Source organism: Harmonia axyridis, chromosome 6, assembly GCF_914767665.1.
Source record: "Harmonia axyridis chromosome 6, icHarAxyr1.1, whole genome shotgun sequence".
Lineage (NCBI taxonomy): Eukaryota > Metazoa > Arthropoda > Insecta > Coleoptera > Coccinellidae > Harmonia > Harmonia axyridis.
Window position 1 is genome coordinate 11,137,998 of NC_059506.1, and position 20,286 is coordinate 11,158,283.

Sequence of the window (20,286 nt, forward strand, 5' to 3'; positions counted from 1 at the left end):
TGGAAATAACTCACCATCGAGTACACCGTCCCTCAACCAGCTCTCAGTAATAGCAACCACACTGTGGCCACTGGTTAGTACATTTTGCAAAAATATGTGCGTCTTGGTATTCAATCCCCTACAGTTCTGATAATAAATTTTTAGTGCGCTGGTATATGTCTTCTCGTCTGAACGTCTGCTGGATGAGTTTAGAGGTTTTTTTTCTTTACTATATGTGGGTGTCCATTTCGATATTTTATCATAATATCATTTTCTCCACTCTTTTTACGTTCCATCAATTCTCGACGAAGTGTCAAGAAGTAGTCACGCTGTCTCACCGTTTGGTCGGGTCTGATGTATACACCTCGGAATCTCTCATTATTTTGCAGAGTTTTATTATTCTTAATAAGAAGAGGTATATCTGCTTTGTTAGGTAAAGTAAGTTTTATCGGCCTTGACTTTCCGGGAAACCGTTTACCCAATCTATGCATTTGCGGGTTATTCATATTGACGTTAGGGATAATATTGGTAACTATATCACGACCGGATCGTCCTCGTCCTCCGGAACTCCAAAAATCACAACATTATTCTCTCTACGCTTAATTTCCTCGATTTCCTCCAATATCTGAATAGTATGTGTGGAATCCCTCGGAGAATTCAACGTCATCTGCTCCAGCTGCTCGATTTTATCATTGAGGGTTTTTATTTCCTTTTCATGACTCAGCCTCATATGACGCATATCATTGTTTAAGGTATCCACCTTCTTCTCGAGTACACCGAGTTTTTCACCCAGAATTTCCAATATGCCGGATGAAACAGAATCGACTAATCTTTTTATGAATGCCTTATCTCCACATATTGTCTTCACCATCACATCGGTCGCGTTTTTCACCTCGCTCAACTGCTCTCGTGTTAAGGGCATTTTTGAAGAAAACTCACAAACAAAACTCTGCAGAAACCGCACAAATCAACGATCGGCTTTGAGACTTGGTTATAAACCAATTTGAGAGAAAATCAGAGACTTTTAACCAACTTATTTGAAATTAAATGTAGAAGTTAACTAAAACGTGTGCACTCAACAACGTATGTAGCAATATCATCGATCGAGTTGTTATTGATCGAGTTGTTTTCGCTCGGTTTGTTGTCGATCGAGTTGTTATCGACTGTGCAGGAACCGATGGTGATGTCACGTGACTTCGGGTCATCGATCGGGTTGTTCTCGAACGGGTGGCAACTGGGAGCCTGGTACGGGTGGTATGAAGCTGAACTGTCGATCGGGTTGTTGTCGGGGGCTGAGTTATCGATCGATGTGTTGCCATGAGACGGGAAATCAAAGGTTTCCAAGTGTTGGGTAATCTTTGACCATCATCCCGTTTGTTGAGACAATTGGGTCGTTTTTCGATCTCGAGTGCTTCACGGATTATCCTACATGTGAGGGTTCTCTCTGCAGAGATGGTCTTACATCCCTCAAAATCAACGCTATGTCCTGTTTCAGAGTAGTGTTTGAATAGGGCAGATGTTGGATCTCCTTGGCGTATTGCAAGTTGGTGCTCATATACTCTGTTAGTTATACGTCTGTTGGTTTGTCCTATGTATGTTCTAGGACATGCGGAACATGGTATCTCGTATACTCCTTGAGACTCGTTATCGATCGTATCCTTTGGTGTTCGAAGAAATTTGGAAATTTTGTTATCACACACTTGTTCTATGAATTACAGAAGGGATGTAAACAATATTAGCTCCATCTATACTTATTTGATTCATTATGACCAGTTTGGTGGCAGAGAATTGGGCGGATCAAATGGAATGAATATTTTCACAAGTTCTACAGTCGGGATAACGTAATGATGAAATCTGTGTTCCGGACTATTTCTGTGAGAGGGGATTGGATTCGGTTCATGGAGTCTTTCAATAATCGCATTTGTTCTGAGTTCGGTGAGAGTGAATTACTGCGACCAAGTGTGATTTAATGCTATTCTATGTTTCATTTGTCATGTGCGTGTATTCTGTGGCAAGTCTGGTTGACAGCATTTTTGACAACCTCTCATTTTGTTGATTTTTCTGTTTACCTTATTTACATATGATAATTGATTTCTACTTTTGTGCTAACGAAATATCAGATCTTTTTTCGCTAAATTTGTTGATGTTCTTGTTCATTGCTTTATTGAGAGCTATTGATTTGTGTTCAAATAAGATCTTTACAACTCTGTATTTCGGTATGTACTATTTTTACATGTTTTGTGGTTGCCATGTTTTTGACTGTTTTCTATTGCTATTGTAGAGTCCTGAAGAAGGTCCCCATCGGGATCGAAACGTCGACTAAATGAAATAAAGAAGAGTGAAATTATAACACTTATCAATTTTCCCACACCCCTTATCATACTTATAACTATTGTTGTATATTGGGAATTAAAATTGTTGATATATATATATATATATATATATATATATATATATATATATATATATATATATATATATATCTGTAAATTTTTGAGGAAAATAAATTAATATGAATGAATATGAACATATTGACAACATGGATATAAAAATCATAAATTAAATTCAATAAGACAGGAATGTATAAAAAAATAATGACTTCTGTACTGGCATGCTGATGAATTGTCTTAGCCTTACAAGATCGATTTTTATAATTCTTTTCGAGTTTTCAATTTCTGTAAGTGAAAAGTTTTATTTATTTTGAGAGATATGTTTTATACATCTATTTATTGTAACTTTTGTAGTAGCCCTGATGATGGAATAAAATATTCCGAAAGCTTGGCAGAAGAATAAAGAACATTCAAGAAATTTAGGTCAATTCTCTTATTCACGCTTACGTTTTTATTACTAAATTACCATAATACCAATACAATTATAGATAATTAGTTGCAAGAGCGCGCTTATCCTGATATTTTTCCACAAGCGAATTCCAGATGATTTCATAATTTTCTTCAGTAGGAGCTAATGAAGAACAAATAGTCAACGCAGATCCTTTCAAACGACCTACCAAATAATTCACTTTATCAGTATCCGTAAGTAACTTATTTTCATGTATCAAAGGTTTCCCATTCTCTAATATTTCTCGAAAATTCATGCAATTCAATCTTCGGTAGTGTAGGAAGATTACGTATCAATCCCGAACTTCCCTGAGGATCAACATTAACCGAAGAAACATCATTCTGAATTGAAAAATATCGCATTCTACTGGGGTTCCAACTTCACAGTTTTTTTTCGATTTTTCTCGAAAAAAAATTTTGTTTGAAAGTCTATCGTTACTAACTGTTGGTAACACAAAATTTCTGTTTGTTACCTTACCTATAATGGATAAATATAACTCCTAAAATGCGAAGTTAACACCCACTTTTTCGAACATTAAGAATTTTTTTTGCATTCGTTAGTAACTCATTAGTAACTATTTGTACCCCAAAATTTTCGTTTGTTACCTAAACTATAATACAAAACTAAAACCCCTGAAATGCGTTTCTCTTTTCCAAAAATTATACATGTAGGCTTGTTTAATCGATCTTCTAGAGGTATTCGATTACCTGGCCTTTCATCTTTTTCTCCGTGACTTTGTTGGATTTGTAATAATTAAACTCTTTTGAATTATTTACATCTATTTACAAAGCCACAATTATACAGTACAAACTCAGTATTGAGAAGATCTCGTCTTTGCTTTGTTCGCGACTCGTCTTAATCTAGTCCTCGAACCGTCTTTTCGTCTTACGTCTTAGGTTGACCGACCGAACTTACTCTTACTTCGACTTAGGTTGACTCCACCCACCTTCGGCTTAATTTGAACTGTGCTCTCTGCCGATTGGAACTACCCTCTCTCGAATATCGACCTCCCTTCTCTCGGCTTGACCACACCCTTAGGGGAAAGTACCATCCCCTAGTCCAATAAGAGCTTTGCCGTACCGTCCATAAAGATCATCGCGGATTCCTGGAAATCGAATATTCTCGAAGGAATAGAACCTGATACACAGATGTTACACATCTGGTACAACCGTCTTGTTCTCGAACTTTCCCAACCCCATTAAATCTCTTAAGTTTTACAACCGACATGACACATCTTCGACACCCCGAAGAATTACACATCCTATTTACATTAAATGTACAATAACAATTCGTTCCCTGTAAATCAATTGAAGCTGTCATGCCCTCGACACTAAAATAAACTAATAGGTCTCCAAGCATCCGGTTGACCATCGCAATTATTCACAGGGAACAATAACTGGATCCTACATACATTTCCTTTTACTTCTGACAGTACTACGTTAGTAACGATTCTTAACACAAAAATTTCATCTGTGACCTACATGAAATATAATAGAAAAACAGCGTCCCTAAACCGCGTAGTTTGCACCTAATTTTTTAAAAATTTCATTTTTTTTTTGCTTCCAATATTACTTCTTCAAATACTATTTGTAACACAAAAAATTTCATTGGCAACCTTTACTATTATAGAAAAATAGCAACCCTTAACTGCGTTTGATAGCTTATTAGAAATCCGGAACTGTCTCGGACAATACATTACCATCTGCCGCAAAAATGATGAAGAGCTAGAGTTGTACAATGAAATGACCAAAAAAATAAAGACAGTAGCAAAAACAGTACCAAAAATCTAGATATATTTAAAAATGTCCGTAAATGAAACCAAAAACGTTATAAAAAATAAAAAACTTCAAGTATAAAGTTTTCGGTTGAAGTTTTGTTGTAACCAAACTTCAACTTTTCTTTCCGATAACAAAACATCTAATTAATAATCTAACAAAACATACGCATCGATATGCCAAGAATACTTGACGTTGCCAAAACTAAACATCACAATAATTCAAAAAGTTTTACAACAGTTAGTCTACTGACCTACCTTTTTGTTGGACTCTCAATCCCCATATATATTTTTTTAATTTTATTTTAAGATTAACAATGAGGACTCAAAAAAAACTTACTGTGAAACATTACTCAAAAATTCTCGGACTAATAATTTGATATGGGTGATGTTTCTTCCAACTTGAAGAATCGAGTTGTTTTCTTCAGTTTGCTCGTAATCGAAACGATACACAGATGATGGTCCAAGGTGTTTTTTACCTATTATACCTGAAACAAATAAAAAGTAAACAGTGAGTAAAACTCATCAAAACAATTACAACGCATCTTATTAGGCCAATTGAAAAAAGCCCGGTCTGATGCACAGATGGCGGTGCTAGTATTAAATCGATATGATTTTTAATTGGTACCAACCTTCAAACGATACGTGTCAAAATTTGACAGCAGTCCGACCATTAGTTTGTGAGATATTGCGTTGTGAGTGTAGCAATTTTTTTTATTTGAAAAAAGATGAAAAAAAATTTTCCGTGCTGATAAAATATTGCTTTTTGGAGGGAAAAATACAGTTGAAGCAAAACCTTGGCTTGATGAAGATTTCCGGGGTCTGCATCAGAAAAATCAACAATCATTGATTGGTATGCTAAATTTAAACGAGGTGAAATGAGCACTGAAGACGGCGCACGCAGTGGACGCCCAAAAGAGGCATTTACCGACGAAAAAAATTCACAAAAATTCACAAAATGATTTTAAATGACTGTGAAGTGAAGCAAATCGAGATAACAGACATTGTGAATATATCATCTGAACGTGGACATCATATCATTCACGAATATTTGTAGATGAGAAAGCTGTGTGCCCAATTTGTGCCGCGCGAGCTCACAGCTGATCAAAATCAACAACGTGTTAATGATTCTGAGCAGTGTTTGAATCTGTTCAAGTACAATAAACCTGAATTTTTGTGTCGATATGTGACAATGGATGAAACATGGCTCCATCATTTCACTCCTGAGTCCAAAATCGACAGTCAGCTGAGTGGACTGCACACGATGAACCGAATCCAAAGCGAGGAAAAACACAACAGTCAGCTGGCAAGGTTATGGCATCAGTATTCTGGGATGCGCAAGGTATAATATTCATTGATTACCTCCAAGCCAAAACTGAGGCCTATTTTGAAGCTAAAGACAAATCGAAGAGTTGGAATAAACTATGTTGAATATTAAAATCGAATTTTGCCAAAAAAATGTGTTTTACTATGGTAGACCACGGACTTTTCAATTGGCCTGTTCTTTAAGAGGAAGTGTATAAAGGTATAGTTCTCCCAATCTTTCTTAAACTACTCCTTAAGAGCGCTTTTCCAGATGTTCGTTTGATCTTATGGCGCTATCATGGGCGCACGCTATTCAACACTAGAGTTGAACAAAAAAATTAGGCGATTGCATTAAATTCTGATGTCGATTCTTTCAGATAATTCGCATCGTGAATAGCTTTTATTGTCACATCATTAATGAGACTATGTTATTCTACTTTGTTATGATTTGATTATTCTATACCTATTCTCTAACTGTAATATTCTAGCAAGGAACATTAAAAACTTATTTAAATAACGATAACAGGAATTTGGACACCTTTAATTTAATCTCCTATGAATACATCGCCAACGTTTCGAATCTTGTGTGATTTTTTTCTAGGATAAAATGTCGAACAATAATTTTAATATAAATGAAACAGCAGCAGATTCGATTCGTCACTCACCTCGTATTCTAATCAGATTAAATTTCGTCAGTTTCAATGAAATCTCTTTTAAGGTGTTTATCTCATAAAAATATCAAAATAATTCTATTTTGTCTCGATGTTTTGAAATATGCAATGTGTTTCCAATCCGACAGTGAGTAAACAAAACCGTCCACTGACATGTTCCGCAAATCACATTTTGCAACCTGATGATGTTATTCATCTTGAAGTTTTTTTCTAGCTCAAAATGTCGCGGACCTTCAAATCATGTATATTCAAAACAAGTCGAACTACGTCTGATATCTCTTGGTTGAAAGAATATACTAAAAGGGTTCTTGATTGACCGTTATTTTCTGTGTTCAAACCTTGGAATAACAAATAGTTTTTAAATTTCTGTCGCCAATTTTCGAATCGTCCTTGTGTTAAATTATCTGACAATTTTTCTGGGCTAGGTATTCCACTTGATGAAAGTATATTTTTATCCACTCTACTCGAGAGTCTTGTAATAATAATATAATATAATATATAATTATATATATTATTATATGGGCAAATTGTTCAGTCGACTAAAGGATGGCAATCCGTTGATGAGACATTTTAATTTAGTATACAAAATAGATTGTTCAGATTGTGCTGGCAGTTACATAGGCCAAACGAAACAGTATATAGGGTCGAGGTTGAAACAACATGAGAGAGATTGCAAAAATCGTTGTGAAGTAACAGCATCATCACAGCATGCAAAAATTGATGAATTTTAAATAAAGAAAAGAATTGGTTCAAACGAACATTTAACGAGATGGTTTTTATCAAGAGAATAAAAGATTCTGTGAATACACGCACCGATATTGGTAGTTTGAGTTCGGGGTATTTCAACTTAATTAATAAGGTTAATGTAGATAATTTTATTGCGCGGCAGTTCGTGTTTCATTTTGAATCGGGTGTGTAGTATGTCTAACACATTTTAATGCAGTCTGTCTTGCCTGATGCTTTTGTTTATACTGATACGTCTTGTTTGATATGGTTTTAATGTTATCCTGAGAATGCCATTTTATTGTACATTTATTTGATGATTTCGATGTATTCGAATGATTTATAACCGTTATTCATAGGGTGAGATCGCTTTTTCTTGTAATTTTATTGTTTCCTTGGCCGACCTGGCGTGAATTGTTTATGTTGTTTTGCCTTATTTTTATATTCATTGTTATTTTGTCATCTAGTTTATATTTCATATTTATTATATATCTATATATTCCATATATATTGTATAGTGACGTCATTTTATCTATTTTTTGTCTTTATTGCTACAACAATTGTATGATCCATGCCGTTGTTTATAAATTGGTTTGTGTTTTTAGCCTGATGAAGGAGCTGAATGCTCAGAAACGTTGCCATTGAATAAATTGTATACAATTGTTCCTTGTGACTGATATGCCTCATCATTGTACAAAAACAATAATCAATATAAAATTAATAACAATTTATGAAGAAAAAAATATGCTATATCATGAACGTAATCCAATAAAACAGAAAAAATTAATAGATAAACAACCCATATGCACCCCAGCAGACAGTTTTCAGGCCCCGCGGAAAAGAAAAATAAAACAAAAGAAAGAAATGGAAATCATATACAATACAATGTCATGTGTGATCTTCTTAACTTCAGATGTTTTCATTTAAATACAAATCACAGATATAATCCAGAGGTTGAGAATGCAGATCACATCTATCCGCTATAGAATTAAAAACGGAACAAGCATATCTAAATGGTGACTGCAAAAGCAAATTAGTTCTTGGTGTCCTAACATAGAAAGGGTATCTGGTTCTAGAATTCGGGCGAGGTACGAGAAGATCTAGCTTACTCAACAACTCAACGCAGTCAATCCTACCACCCAGAAGACCATGAAGGAATTTTATGGCATGCAAACCTCGTGTGCATTCAAGGTTTTTCAAATTGAATCTTGATAATAAGATACTATGATTGTATCCCCTAGGTGGGTACAGTCCATCCTCACGAAATGAAAGCCACTTCAAAAACCTTCTTTGTACAGGGTGGGCAAATAAACGAGGTAAGCGGCTATATCTCAGGATCCACTCATCGTAGAGACTTGCGGTAGAATAGAAAGAAAACACACTGGAAATAGTTTTGAAGTTCATACCTCTACCGCTAGGGGGCGTTATAGCTATCGTCGAGTAGAAAAATGAATTTTACTCGAAAATGTTTCATATGAAGTTGAAGAAAAAATATCATCACTTTATTACTTGTAAAATTCTCTATCTTTTTGAATTGTCACTTCCGATTTTACGACATCAAATAAGGGTAGGTGTCAGGGAGAAATCTGATTGAAGTGCATGCATCTTCAGTTTGGCTCAATATTTTTGAGCAAATTAGATCTCGTCTGAAAGATAACATCTTGTTGATTGAGGACAAAATATACTCATGATAAATTTGTTTTTGATGCTTTCGATAGGGGGCGCTAAGTCAGAAGTTCACTGTTTTGTTCATTTCATTCCGAATATTTCAAATGTAATGATAGGATTTTCTTAACAGAAACAGAATTAACATTAAATTTGCATAAAAAACACCTGAAGGTCGCAAAGCGATAGTATCAGGCGTTTTGGAGTTATGGCCGAAAGAAGATATTCTTCAACTGATGCATTGCGAAAAACCAAATTTTGTCTTTAGGTTCTGACAAAAACAGAAATCCCATCAAATTTGTATATATGCACGCATATACTAGTCTATCGCTATCCTTTTCATTTCCAAGAACAAATAGCATGCGCACTCTCTTTCTTTCACTGGACGGACTTCAAACAGCTGCTATGCTGTGTCCTCTTCTATCGCATGAGATGGTGGATTGGGACCTCTCAGTCGCACACATTCACTCGTAGCAATATTTAACTTTTTAAAATTCGACAACCGGGATTCGGAACTGATTTTTCGCAGGCAACCCTATACCACCGTGTCCATAATAAAATAATCTTTAATTATATTGATTTTGATTCAATAATCAGACCGTTGCTAAATGCTAGTATAAATTTACCTGTTTATACCTGGCTACCCGAGAGTTGTGACCGGAAAAAAATAGGCAACCTAACGTTAGCACATTCTATGGGCTTCATACTTTCGATTGGTATAGAATTTATCTAATAATCAAACCGGTGAAATGTTTGAGAAAAAATTTTCTTTAATTATTAATTAAACCTTCTCTGGACTAAAATTTGTTAGGCAACCCATATGTGATATTTTTATTGACATGTTAAATTAAATATAAAATACGTTTTATCAAATAAGCATCTCGGTGAAGGTCGTTTTATATCGGGATCTTAGACTATGGGGGTGGAATTCGGATTAGACAAGTGTCGTACTATTAGCGTAGTGCGTGGAAAAATCCAAGATGAACCGATAGCTCTCTTCAATGGACAGGAGATAGAAGCAATGAAATCAGACGATCTTTATAAATACCTAGGAATGAAACAAAACCGACGAATAAACCATCCAAGAATGAAGGAAGACTCAACAACTGAGTTCATTAGATCAAGAGTCTGAATGGCGTCCTGATCAAGGAAGCTTGAATCACTCTCACTGATTTTTCCCTTTTTCACAGTAAGCCTTGTGCATTTATCTAGACCCATTTGCATTCTTATGGCCTCACTGAATGTAGCTACGATCTGTATCTGTTTTGTCAGTTCTTCATCATTAGATGCATACAACTTAAGGTCATCGATGTAAAGCTGATGGGTTATTTTAATTTTTGTAATTCTATCTAGAATATATCCATATTTTTGGTTGTTAATCAGTGCCCTTAGGGAGTTTAATGCCAAGCAGAACCATAGAGGACTTAGTGTATCTCCCTGAAATAGTCCCCGCTCATAAGATGTTTTAGGAGGTTTTTTGCCGAGTCACATATTCCGTACATGTTCAAAACTTTGAGCAACCACGAGTGGGGCACAGAATCGAACGCTTTTCTATAATCTACCCATGCCACCGAGATGTTTCGTAGTTTTTTCCTTGCGTGTTTGGTAATAATTAGATCCGATATCAGGAGTTCCTTTGCGCCCATAGTTTTGGATTTGCATCCGTTCTGTTCTTTATCTAGAATGTTATTGGTTCTCAGGTAGTTGTTGATATGCCGCGTTAGAACTCCAGTTAGTAGTTTATAAATTATTGGCAAACATGTTACTGGCCTGTAGTTTGCTGGATTCTCTGACTCGGATCACTTTGGTAGCATGTATGTTATTCCGCTAGTCATGTAAGTGGGGACCAGCTCAGGTTTCTCCAAACATTTTTGAAACAGGCGAGCTAGGGAAGAATGAACTGACCTAAAATGTTTTCACCAGAAGTTATGGATGTTGTCAACTCCTGGTGCGGCCCAGTTATTCGCGGACTTCAAGACCCATTGTACGTCTGTCACATCTATATGTACCTCACTCATAATACCTTCACCTGATTGATCCTCCATGTCCTTCAGCCAGTCAGCACCCTCATCGTGACTGACCTCCTCGCTCCATATCTTACTCCAAAAAGCCTCCATACTTCAACATCCCGGTGGTGAGCCATCAGACATCAGCCCCCTCCTCCAAGTTACGAAAAAATTCCTTTTGATTCGCGTAATATAGAAGGTTGTTTCTATACCTCTTAGTCCTCTCATTATAACGCCGCAGTCTAGCCCCTAATGCTTTTATTTTTTGTTTAAGGTTGTCTGCTGCTAACCTGATCTTATTATGGAAATCGCCCGCACCAAACCTTAGTTTATACTCCTTTGCTATGATCTTCATTGATTTCAATACTCTCCTGGACGGTTTTTGTGTGGAAAGGTAAGTATGAATGCTACCAAGTTTACTTCTATATGAAATGATCTTTTTTTCTAGGCGTGTCTTCCATGGCGAATCACCAGAAGGCCTCGTCGTCTCAACCGGCGATTCCGTCTTACCCTGGAGTTCAGCAACAGTTATGGCCCCCGCGTAAACCATATCCACAATCTGTAGAAGAGAGTGGTCCCTGTCAATGATCCTTGACAGTATATTGTCGATTGCACTCATATCTTTATTATTATTATTATAAAAAGATCTTCTTTTAGCTTTTTACAATGCCTGAGTCTCGGGATTTTTCGCCTAATTTTTGGATCCATTCCTCTGAACTTCAACAGGTTCCTGTTCAGCGCTGTAAAAATGTGAGCATGTGAGTCCATTCCTTCGCCCCGGATATTCTCGTCCTCACGTGCCAGTTCAACATTTTCATGGGGAATTATTTCAACAATGGCCTCGTCACTCTGATTTCCAAGAATTATGTCTGGCCAACAGTTGTTTTCTATCATACTCGACTCTGTCCGGTGTATCTTTTTTTCATTCAATATCCAGCGAACTCTATTCGTTATATGCTGAGCATATGTGCGTCTATCTGGTCTCATGTCATTCCAAATCTCATTTAAGGTACATATATATATATATATATATATATATATATATATATATATATATATATATATATATATATATATATATATATATATATATATATATATATATATATATATATATATATATGGTTCATCGAAAAACTACAGAGCATCTCCAGGAATTGAAGCTGCCTCCCAACACTACTCTTTGGATGCAGAAGGCGGTGATCTTGGGGACAGTTGGTATCATACGACAGATAATATTTCCCCATTGACAACAGAAATTATTCTTGGCCTTCCGGCCCGAATAATCACAATTGAACTACCACGCTAGTGTGAATTAGTCGGGGGTCTCTGCTGACTTGGGAGTGCCGTAACACCATAAAGTAACTGGCCAGAGGAAATAAGGTGACTCTACTATGGGTACCAGGGCACTGTGGGGTTGAAGGAAATGAGAGAGCGGACGAGCTTGCAAAAAGTGCATCAAGGTTAAGACCTGCTGGACCTGAGCCTTTCTGTGGGATAGGAAAAGACCAATACAAAGCTGCGGTCCAGCTATGGGAGTTGAACAGTAGGACAATCCACTGGACTAACACTCCTAGACTTGCTCAGGCAAAGAAATTCGTGAAGATTTCACCTACTTACACCAGAAAACTCCTGAAGCTGTCACGAGCGGAGCTTCGGGTGATGGTGGGACTGCTGACGGGGCACTGTCGGTACAAACATCATTTGTACCGTATAGGTAAGTCAGCAGACGAGATTTGCAGGCTCTGTGGATCGGAGGTAGAAACTTCTGAACACTTGATATGCAAGTGTCCAGAGCTGGCTGGCCTAAGAACCATTCACATGGGCAAGCCGGTCCTGGATACCAATGGTAATGGCCAAGGCCCCTAGGGAGGTTGTCAATTTTATTAACGTCGTTGACGACCTCCTTGGGTTTCTATGAATGAGTAGGGTAGTGAACAAAAGATCTGCATGGTCGCAGTTCCCGGAAGGCTCACCGAAGCAAAACGACCCCAGTTCAAATAATAATAATAATAGTGTGAATTAAAAAAAAAATATATATATATATATTTTTTTTTTCTATCTGGTATTGTCCGGGCACGCGTGCGCCAAGGACAACCCCGTCTGTTAATGAGGGTAGAGCACTCTCCTTATGATGTTGACCGTTCCAAGAATTACCGCCTTCTGCATCCACATAATTGCATTGTGGGGCAGGTTGAGCTCTTTTAGATGTTGGGTGGTCCTTTTTGGGACGAGTCCATTTACAGATATGATAAGAGGCATTATGTTGACCTTTTTCAGCTGCCACATATCTTTAATTTGTTGGGCTAACGCCTCGTATTTTGACATCTTTTCCCCATAGGTCTTGGCGAGGTTATAATCCTGGGGCACGGCAAAATCTATTACCAGGGCAGTCTTCTCTTCCTTATCCCATACCACCATATCCGGTCTGTTGTGTTCGACACTCCTGTCCTTTACAATACTTAGGTCCCAATAGATCTTATATCGCTCATTTTCCTCTATCGGATGGGATGAGTATAGATGGTGTGGTGTGAATTTGTGAAGAAGGTGTTTTTGGAGACACAACAACTGATGAACTACTTTCCCCATGCTGTCGTGTCTTGTCAGATACCTGGTACCTGCGATGGCTGAGCACCCAGATGAGAGGTGCTGGACCGACTCCTCAGCGCTATTGCACAACCTGCATTTCGTGCTCTCCACTCGTTGCTTCATTATATGTCTGACGTATGTTCGTGTCGGTACAACCTGGTCCTGAATGGCCAGAAAGGTACCTTCTGTTTGAGGAAATAGGTAGCCCTGAGTAAGGTAGGTGTTAGAATTTTCGATGTCTACTTCTGGTTGATGCAGGCTGGCGTAAAATCGTCCGTGTAACGGTTTAGCTTGCCATGTTTGTCTGAGTCTATTTAATCGATTTTCTTCTGCATCGGCTGTGCTGGTTGGAGTGGAAACAATATCAGATGCCGCTACCCATCGGTGTACAGGTGAGCTGGAGTTCCGGAAGAAGAGATCTAGTTTTTCTTTTTCTTTCAGGCATGCTTCTTCGAGATTAGTCATCCCTCTTCCACCTTCTTTACGGGGTAAGTAGATCCTTTCCACTGCCGAATTCGGGTGTAACATACCGTGTTTCGTGACTAGTGTCCGGATGTTTCGATCTACTTGTCCTAGCTCAGTTGTTGACCAGGATAGTATACCTGCGGTATACGTAAAGCATGGTATGGCCCAGATGTTTATTGCCATAACTTTATTTTTCGCCGAAAGTTGCGTACTTAGTATAGCGTTCACCCGCTTGAGGAGTTCATTTTTTGTGTTGTCTTTATTTTCTCTCTGTTTTATTTCATATGTTTGTTGAACTCCCAAGTACTTATACCTATCCTCCCTACTCAGGCCTGTCATTTCTCGCCCGTCAGCTAGGGTTACACTATCCTCCACTGCCATCTTTCCCCTTTTCACGTTCACCGTCGCGCACTTCTCGAGTCCCAGCGTCATGGCTATGTCCTCGCTATATCTCCTCACCAGCTCCAGTAATCCCTCCAGCTGTTTCTTTCCTTTGGCATAGAGCTTCAGGTCATCCATATAAAAGAGATGTGTGATTAGGGTCTCACTGTTGATGGAATAGCCGTATGAGGACCTGTTGAGCATCTTGCTCAGGATGTTGAGAGCAAGACAGAACCACAGTGGGCTCAAGCTGTCTCCTTGGAATATGCCCCGTTTTATTAGTACCTGAGATGTTCGATATGACGCTGAGATGTTGTGGACAAAAAGTGTGGTGCGCCAAGTGGACATGAGATGCCCAAGCAATGCGATGACCTGCCGGTTTATCTTGTAAATTTTTAGAACTTCAAGTAGCCACGAGTGGGGAACAGAGTCGAAGGCTTTTTGGTAATCGATCCAAGCCATCGATATGTTTTTCAATCTCTTTTTTGCTTGTGTCGTTATAAGGTTGTCGATCACCAATAGTTCCTTGCTTCCTCTTCCTTTCCGCTTGCATCCATTCTGTTCCCACGCCATGATGTTGTTGGCTTTTAAGTAGCTACTGATCTTGAAGGCAATAGTGGAGGTGAGGATCTTATATGCCGAGGGAAGACAGGTGATCGGCCGATAGTTGCCAGGTTGTTTCAGGTCTCCTTTCTTTGGCACAAGGTGCGTGATGCCGTGTGTGAAATATTCGGGGACAGAGTCTGGCTTTTCAAGTGCTCCGCGGATGAAGCGTGCCAGCATGTTGTGAGTGGATGGTAGGGATTTCCACCAATAATTATGAATGCTGTCTACTCCGGGCGACGCCCAGTTTTTCATCCTGCTGACCGTAGCTCGCACATCCTCTTCCGCAATTGATATCGCGGCCATTCCTTCCATACTTCTGCATTCCTCTGCCTCCGTTCTAATCCATGGGGCTTCTGTATTGTGGGTCTTCTCCTGCGACCATACATCTGACCAGTATTTCCTCATCTCTTCTGCTTTTGGTGGAGTTGTATTTTCGCTTGCTTGATCTTTCTGGAGGTCCCTGAAGAATTCCCTTTGATTGCTGGTAAACAAGTTGTTCTGTCGATATCGTTGCCTTCGTTTGTGATATCTCCTCAATCTATTTCCCAGTGCAGCAATCTTCTGCTTGAGCGTCTCGGCATGTGTGCGGAGCTTCATATGGTAATTGGTGTCGCTTCGTTTCAACCTCACTTTTTGGGCATATGCCTGTACTTTTTTCTCTACTTTCCTACTGGAATTGTTATTGTGCAAGTAGGTGTGGAGGACCCCTATTTCTTTTCTGAGCATTTTTATTTTTCTTTCTAAACGGTCCTCCCAGGGGAGCTTTTGCTGGGGTTGTTTTTGTTGGTCTTTGTTCGTGCTCTTAGTTTCCAAGATATTATTGGCCAGGATTCCGGGCGTTGCCTCATCGGGTTCCGGAATATTTGTTGGTACGTTGTTCGTGTCCGCTTGGTCTTCACTCTCTTGTTGGTAGCTAATCCGGCGCTGTGGTAGCGTACTTTGTCTTAGGATGCTCCTTCTTATGTTGTTCATATTTCTGGTAGGAGAGTTTCTTACTGCATCTGCTTTCATTCTGTCTATTTCATCTGGTGCCACTAGTTTTTTTGTTTTGATGTTCTTTACTTGGGCAACCAGATGTCTTCCCGTGAATTGTTTATCAGGGTAGGACTCTATCCATCGCTCTGCCAGTTTTCCGGCGTATTTCTTCGTCTGTGTTTCACCCTCAGTAACAAAAAAGTAAGCGCTGATAAGACTCACATTCATCTCTCTTGTCCAGCGTTGCCTTTCTCGTCTTAGGGTTGGAGCGGGACCGCGTTGTATCGGTTCTGATGAACTTGACGGGTCCAAGCTTTCGCCCTGGGGGTTCCTCGATCTGCGTGGCCTTGTGGTACCGTTTCGCAAAGGAGCGCCACTTGCTCCACTCACATTTGCTAGGGCCTGTATCTGTCTTCCCGCCGGCGCAGTCCCCACACCGGGGGCGGTATCCGAGGCCTCGTCCTGAATGTCGAAAGCTTCAATTTTCTGCACAACGAAGGGGCAGCTAACCCCTTTCGCTGGTTGACTAGGGTACGCGGGGTCGTCACTCCCCGATGGCTTCCACCACCCTGCGTATATATATATGTATATATATATATATATATATATATATATATATATATATATATATATATATATATATATATATATATATATGTTGGAGAAACCAACCTAGATTTTCATAATACGCATTAAATCATATGGTATCAGGAATCTAGTTCGTTATCCCCCCCTCATCAAAAAGACAATTCGTCAGTCATAAAAGACAATCGCTATAATATACATGTATCGCCGCTTATATTTTTTCTGCTTTCATTCTCGCTTTTGCTTTACTATCGTAATTTCGCTGAAACTAGTGAAAGTGCTGTGCTGCTGTGCACAATAGGAATTCAACTCTGAGTTACTATAGACTTGAGGAAGAATCAAATCACCCTCTATCAGCCTTGAATATTTGGAACTACACCATCCAGGTAAGACTTCGCTTTTCAAATACAGTCCACTTTATCTCTCAGCTTAAGAGCTATCGTTTTCGCCAACATTTTGATCCTTCTGTAGCCGCATATAAGCCATATAATTAAAATTCAAAATTTTCATTTGTTTCAAATTGATCGCATATGCGTAAAGATCGCCAATCAATCAAGTGGTCGAACACTAACCGCTTTCAATGGAAGCTCGTCATATTTTCAATTTATTTGATGCAATTATTATATTTCTAGGAGATATATAATTCAGTTCATCGTTTTTTCAATACAAGAGCAGTAATTGAAATCGAACATCTGCTCCGCCATATTAATAAGTTCTTCAGCATTTCAAAACACAGTGACCTTGAACCTGAAAATTCATCTCGCGCATTAACGCATGTCTATTGCATAGAAGTCAGCTGCAAGAGTTCATTGACCTTTTATTTTTCCGATCAGCTGATTTCACGGTAATTCGTCTGAATAACAGAGCGCGATGGATAAATTAAAGAAATCCAAAACATTTCGAAATAATTCGATCGCCGATATGAAGGCGCTTCATATTCTAGCCCAGAAGGCTAAAACTGATAGAACTCAACACGTCTCATTCAAGGTGCGCTATCAAGATATACAAACGATTCACGATGAATTTTTTGATCATCACAACAAGGTAATTTCCGCGCTTTTGACTGATCCTGAGTCCGATTTGAAACCGGAAAATTTGATTCGAGAGAGTTTTCTTTCTGATTACTACGATGTGAAAACATGCTTTACCGAATTATTTGACGAATACGTAAGTTCGTCATCAGGACCAAGTCATAATAGTACAATATTAGGTCCACCTTTTAATCATGGAAATGTTTGACTGCCTAAAATATCATTAATGAAATTCAGTGGTGATTACAAAGATTTCACATCTTTTCGAGATCAGTTTGATGCACTTGTGCACAACAATCCATCCTTAACTCCAATAGAAAAATTCACTTACTTGGTTAGTTCTGTTCAGGGCTCTGCACTTTCTTTAGTTAAAACGTTTCCTTTAACATCGCCGAATTACGTCATCGCCTATAAAAGTTTTGTTGAACGTTTTTCCAATCGCCGCTTACAATCTCAGAGTCTGTGGACCGAAATAGAGAACGCTCCTAAGATAACAGTTCCTTCTGCGGAATCTTATAGGAAATTGATAGATACCTTCACTGAAAACGTTGCTGCTTTAAACAACCTTAAATTTCCAACTGACTCTTGGGATTTTATTTTAGTTATGATGATTATAAAACGCCTTGACAAGAATACGCTTACACGTTTTGAAATGGAGCATCAATCCACCGAAGTTCCAGCATTCAGTGAAGTAATTGATTTCATTAATAGACATTGTCTTGTTTTAGAAACGCTGGGATCTTCAACTTCGCCAACAATTTTAATGATAAACAAAATACAATGCGAAAATCTGCTTCATTTATACGTCCCGCTTCATCTCGTACTACTGCATTGTTTGTCAATAAATCGCCCGCCGCTACTTGTATTTTTTGCCAAGCAAATTATTCGCTCTATACTTGCTCTACGTTCGCTAATAAGCCTGTTTCTGATCGCTATCATTTTTGTAAAGTAAACAAGCTATGTTTCAATTGTTTAAGTTCCTCTCATGATTTACGATCTTGCAGATCCTGCCATACATGTAAAGTATGTAAGTCAAAATTTCATCACACGCTTCTCCATGACAACACTAAACTTCGCTCTGCTAATGCTTTAAGTTCTTCACCATCTGCAATATCCGCTATGTCAAATGGTCAAGAATCATTTCTATCGCAAACTAACTCAAATCGCCCTGATAATCATTCGACTTTCGTTGGTGCTGGATTCATGGCACTTCCCAGTCATGTTCTTTTGTCTACTGCTTATGTTGATGTTTGTGATGGTCGCGGTGCTTATCAATCTCTTAGGCTAGGAACATAGTGAAGCGACCAAGAGGTGCGAAGAGGATAGCAGAGAGGATAGCGGTTCCCGAGAGTAGCGGCGATGACGAGGTGCCATCTCATAGTGAGGCGAACAAGAAATCAAGTCGAGTTCGATTATTATAGGGGAGGCGCGTTTCCGAAAAATGGATTTACATGAATTTATACTGTTAGAAAATTCTTCATTGAAACTCTGGTATGTAATGAAAAATGATAAAAATAGAAGAACTTGCAGTGTTCACGAAATTAATAAATCTAGGAAAGTACATGGTGAATTTCATCACTTGTATGAAGAATTACGCGAGCATCCAGAGAAATTTCATTCATATTTCCGTATGAATATTGCAACGTTCGACTACATTCTGGAAAATATTGAATCTAAATTAATGAAAAACTGGACCAATTTTATTCGCAACCCTATCACTCCCACAGAACGTCTAGTGGTGACTTTGAGGTAAGTTAACACATATTCCTTATATTTTTATTCAGAAATAAACTCAACTTGGACAAAAACGTAAATTTAATGCTTCTAAGTACATTTCGAATTTCTATAAATCATGGAAAGATTCATCAGAAAAATGATTTATGTAAGAAGTTATTGATGAAGAAGTTGAATATTCCTGTGTTCCTGTTTTTTCAAAAGTACTGGTTGATTGTGTCATTTCCTGCTGATCTCCATAAACGCAGTTATAAACTTCTTGTTGTATTTTCATCCTTAATAACATCTTTCTTTTTGGACTGAGTGTTCTTATATGAGGAAGGAGACTTTCAAAAAAACACTCATCTTCATCAGATTTCTTCTGTTTACCTAACATTTTAATTTTTTCTTCCTCTAGCTTAATGAGAGCTGTTCCTACATCTAAATCATTGGTTACTTTCCTCTTAATTTTTTTCGAAATAGGTGTGTGGCATTCATTAACTCCACTTTCCCTTTTTCGTGAGAAATTGCTCACCGATGGCGAGCTCGCTGATGGTATGCTCGTCGATGGCATGCTCGTCAATGGTTCATCAATCAAATTTTGTGATATATCGACCATCGATGGAGAATCTACGTCTCTATCTAAAATCTCTACATTTGATGATTGAGAATTAAAACCTTCATCGAAGATTATGTCATCAGGCAAATTACTTGTACTTTTTCTGGCTGTAAATTGATCCTTCAAAAAATGCAAGCTGTCAAAATATGGCCAGGATGAACTCCAAGAGGAAGCTCCATCTCCTGATCGCTTTACAGGCATTTTTTTTAATTCTTTACGAAATGTGTCTCGTAAATTCTTCCATTTTGTTCTAACAACTGTTTCTGAAATAAGAAAATAGGTTTTAGGAGAGTATTCCAATTTTTATTTCATTTTGCAGATATTTGGCAACTGGATCATCCTTCAAAACACTTGGTTTCAC

At 38.2% G+C, this 20,286-nt stretch overlaps 2 protein-coding genes across 2 annotated transcripts in view; both read right to left on the minus strand.

The window, feature by feature from the left end:
* The window catches only part of LOC123683500 (N-sulphoglucosamine sulphohydrolase), a 145,559-nt gene that overhangs the window by 67,502 nt on the left and 57,771 nt on the right, over positions 1-20,286 (minus strand). Inside the window, exon 3 of the mRNA XM_045622592.1 lies at positions 4,932-5,079. Coding sequence (XP_045478548.1) covers positions 4,932-5,079 — 148 coding nt within the window. The remainder of the gene's footprint in view (positions 1-4,931; positions 5,080-20,286) is intronic.
* LOC123683501 lies at positions 18,470-20,132 on the minus strand. The gene has a single exon (XM_045622593.1). The coding sequence runs from the start codon at positions 20,124-20,126 to the stop codon at positions 19,437-19,439; it is 690 nt and encodes a 229-aa protein (XP_045478549.1). The 5' UTR covers positions 20,127-20,132; the 3' UTR covers positions 18,470-19,436.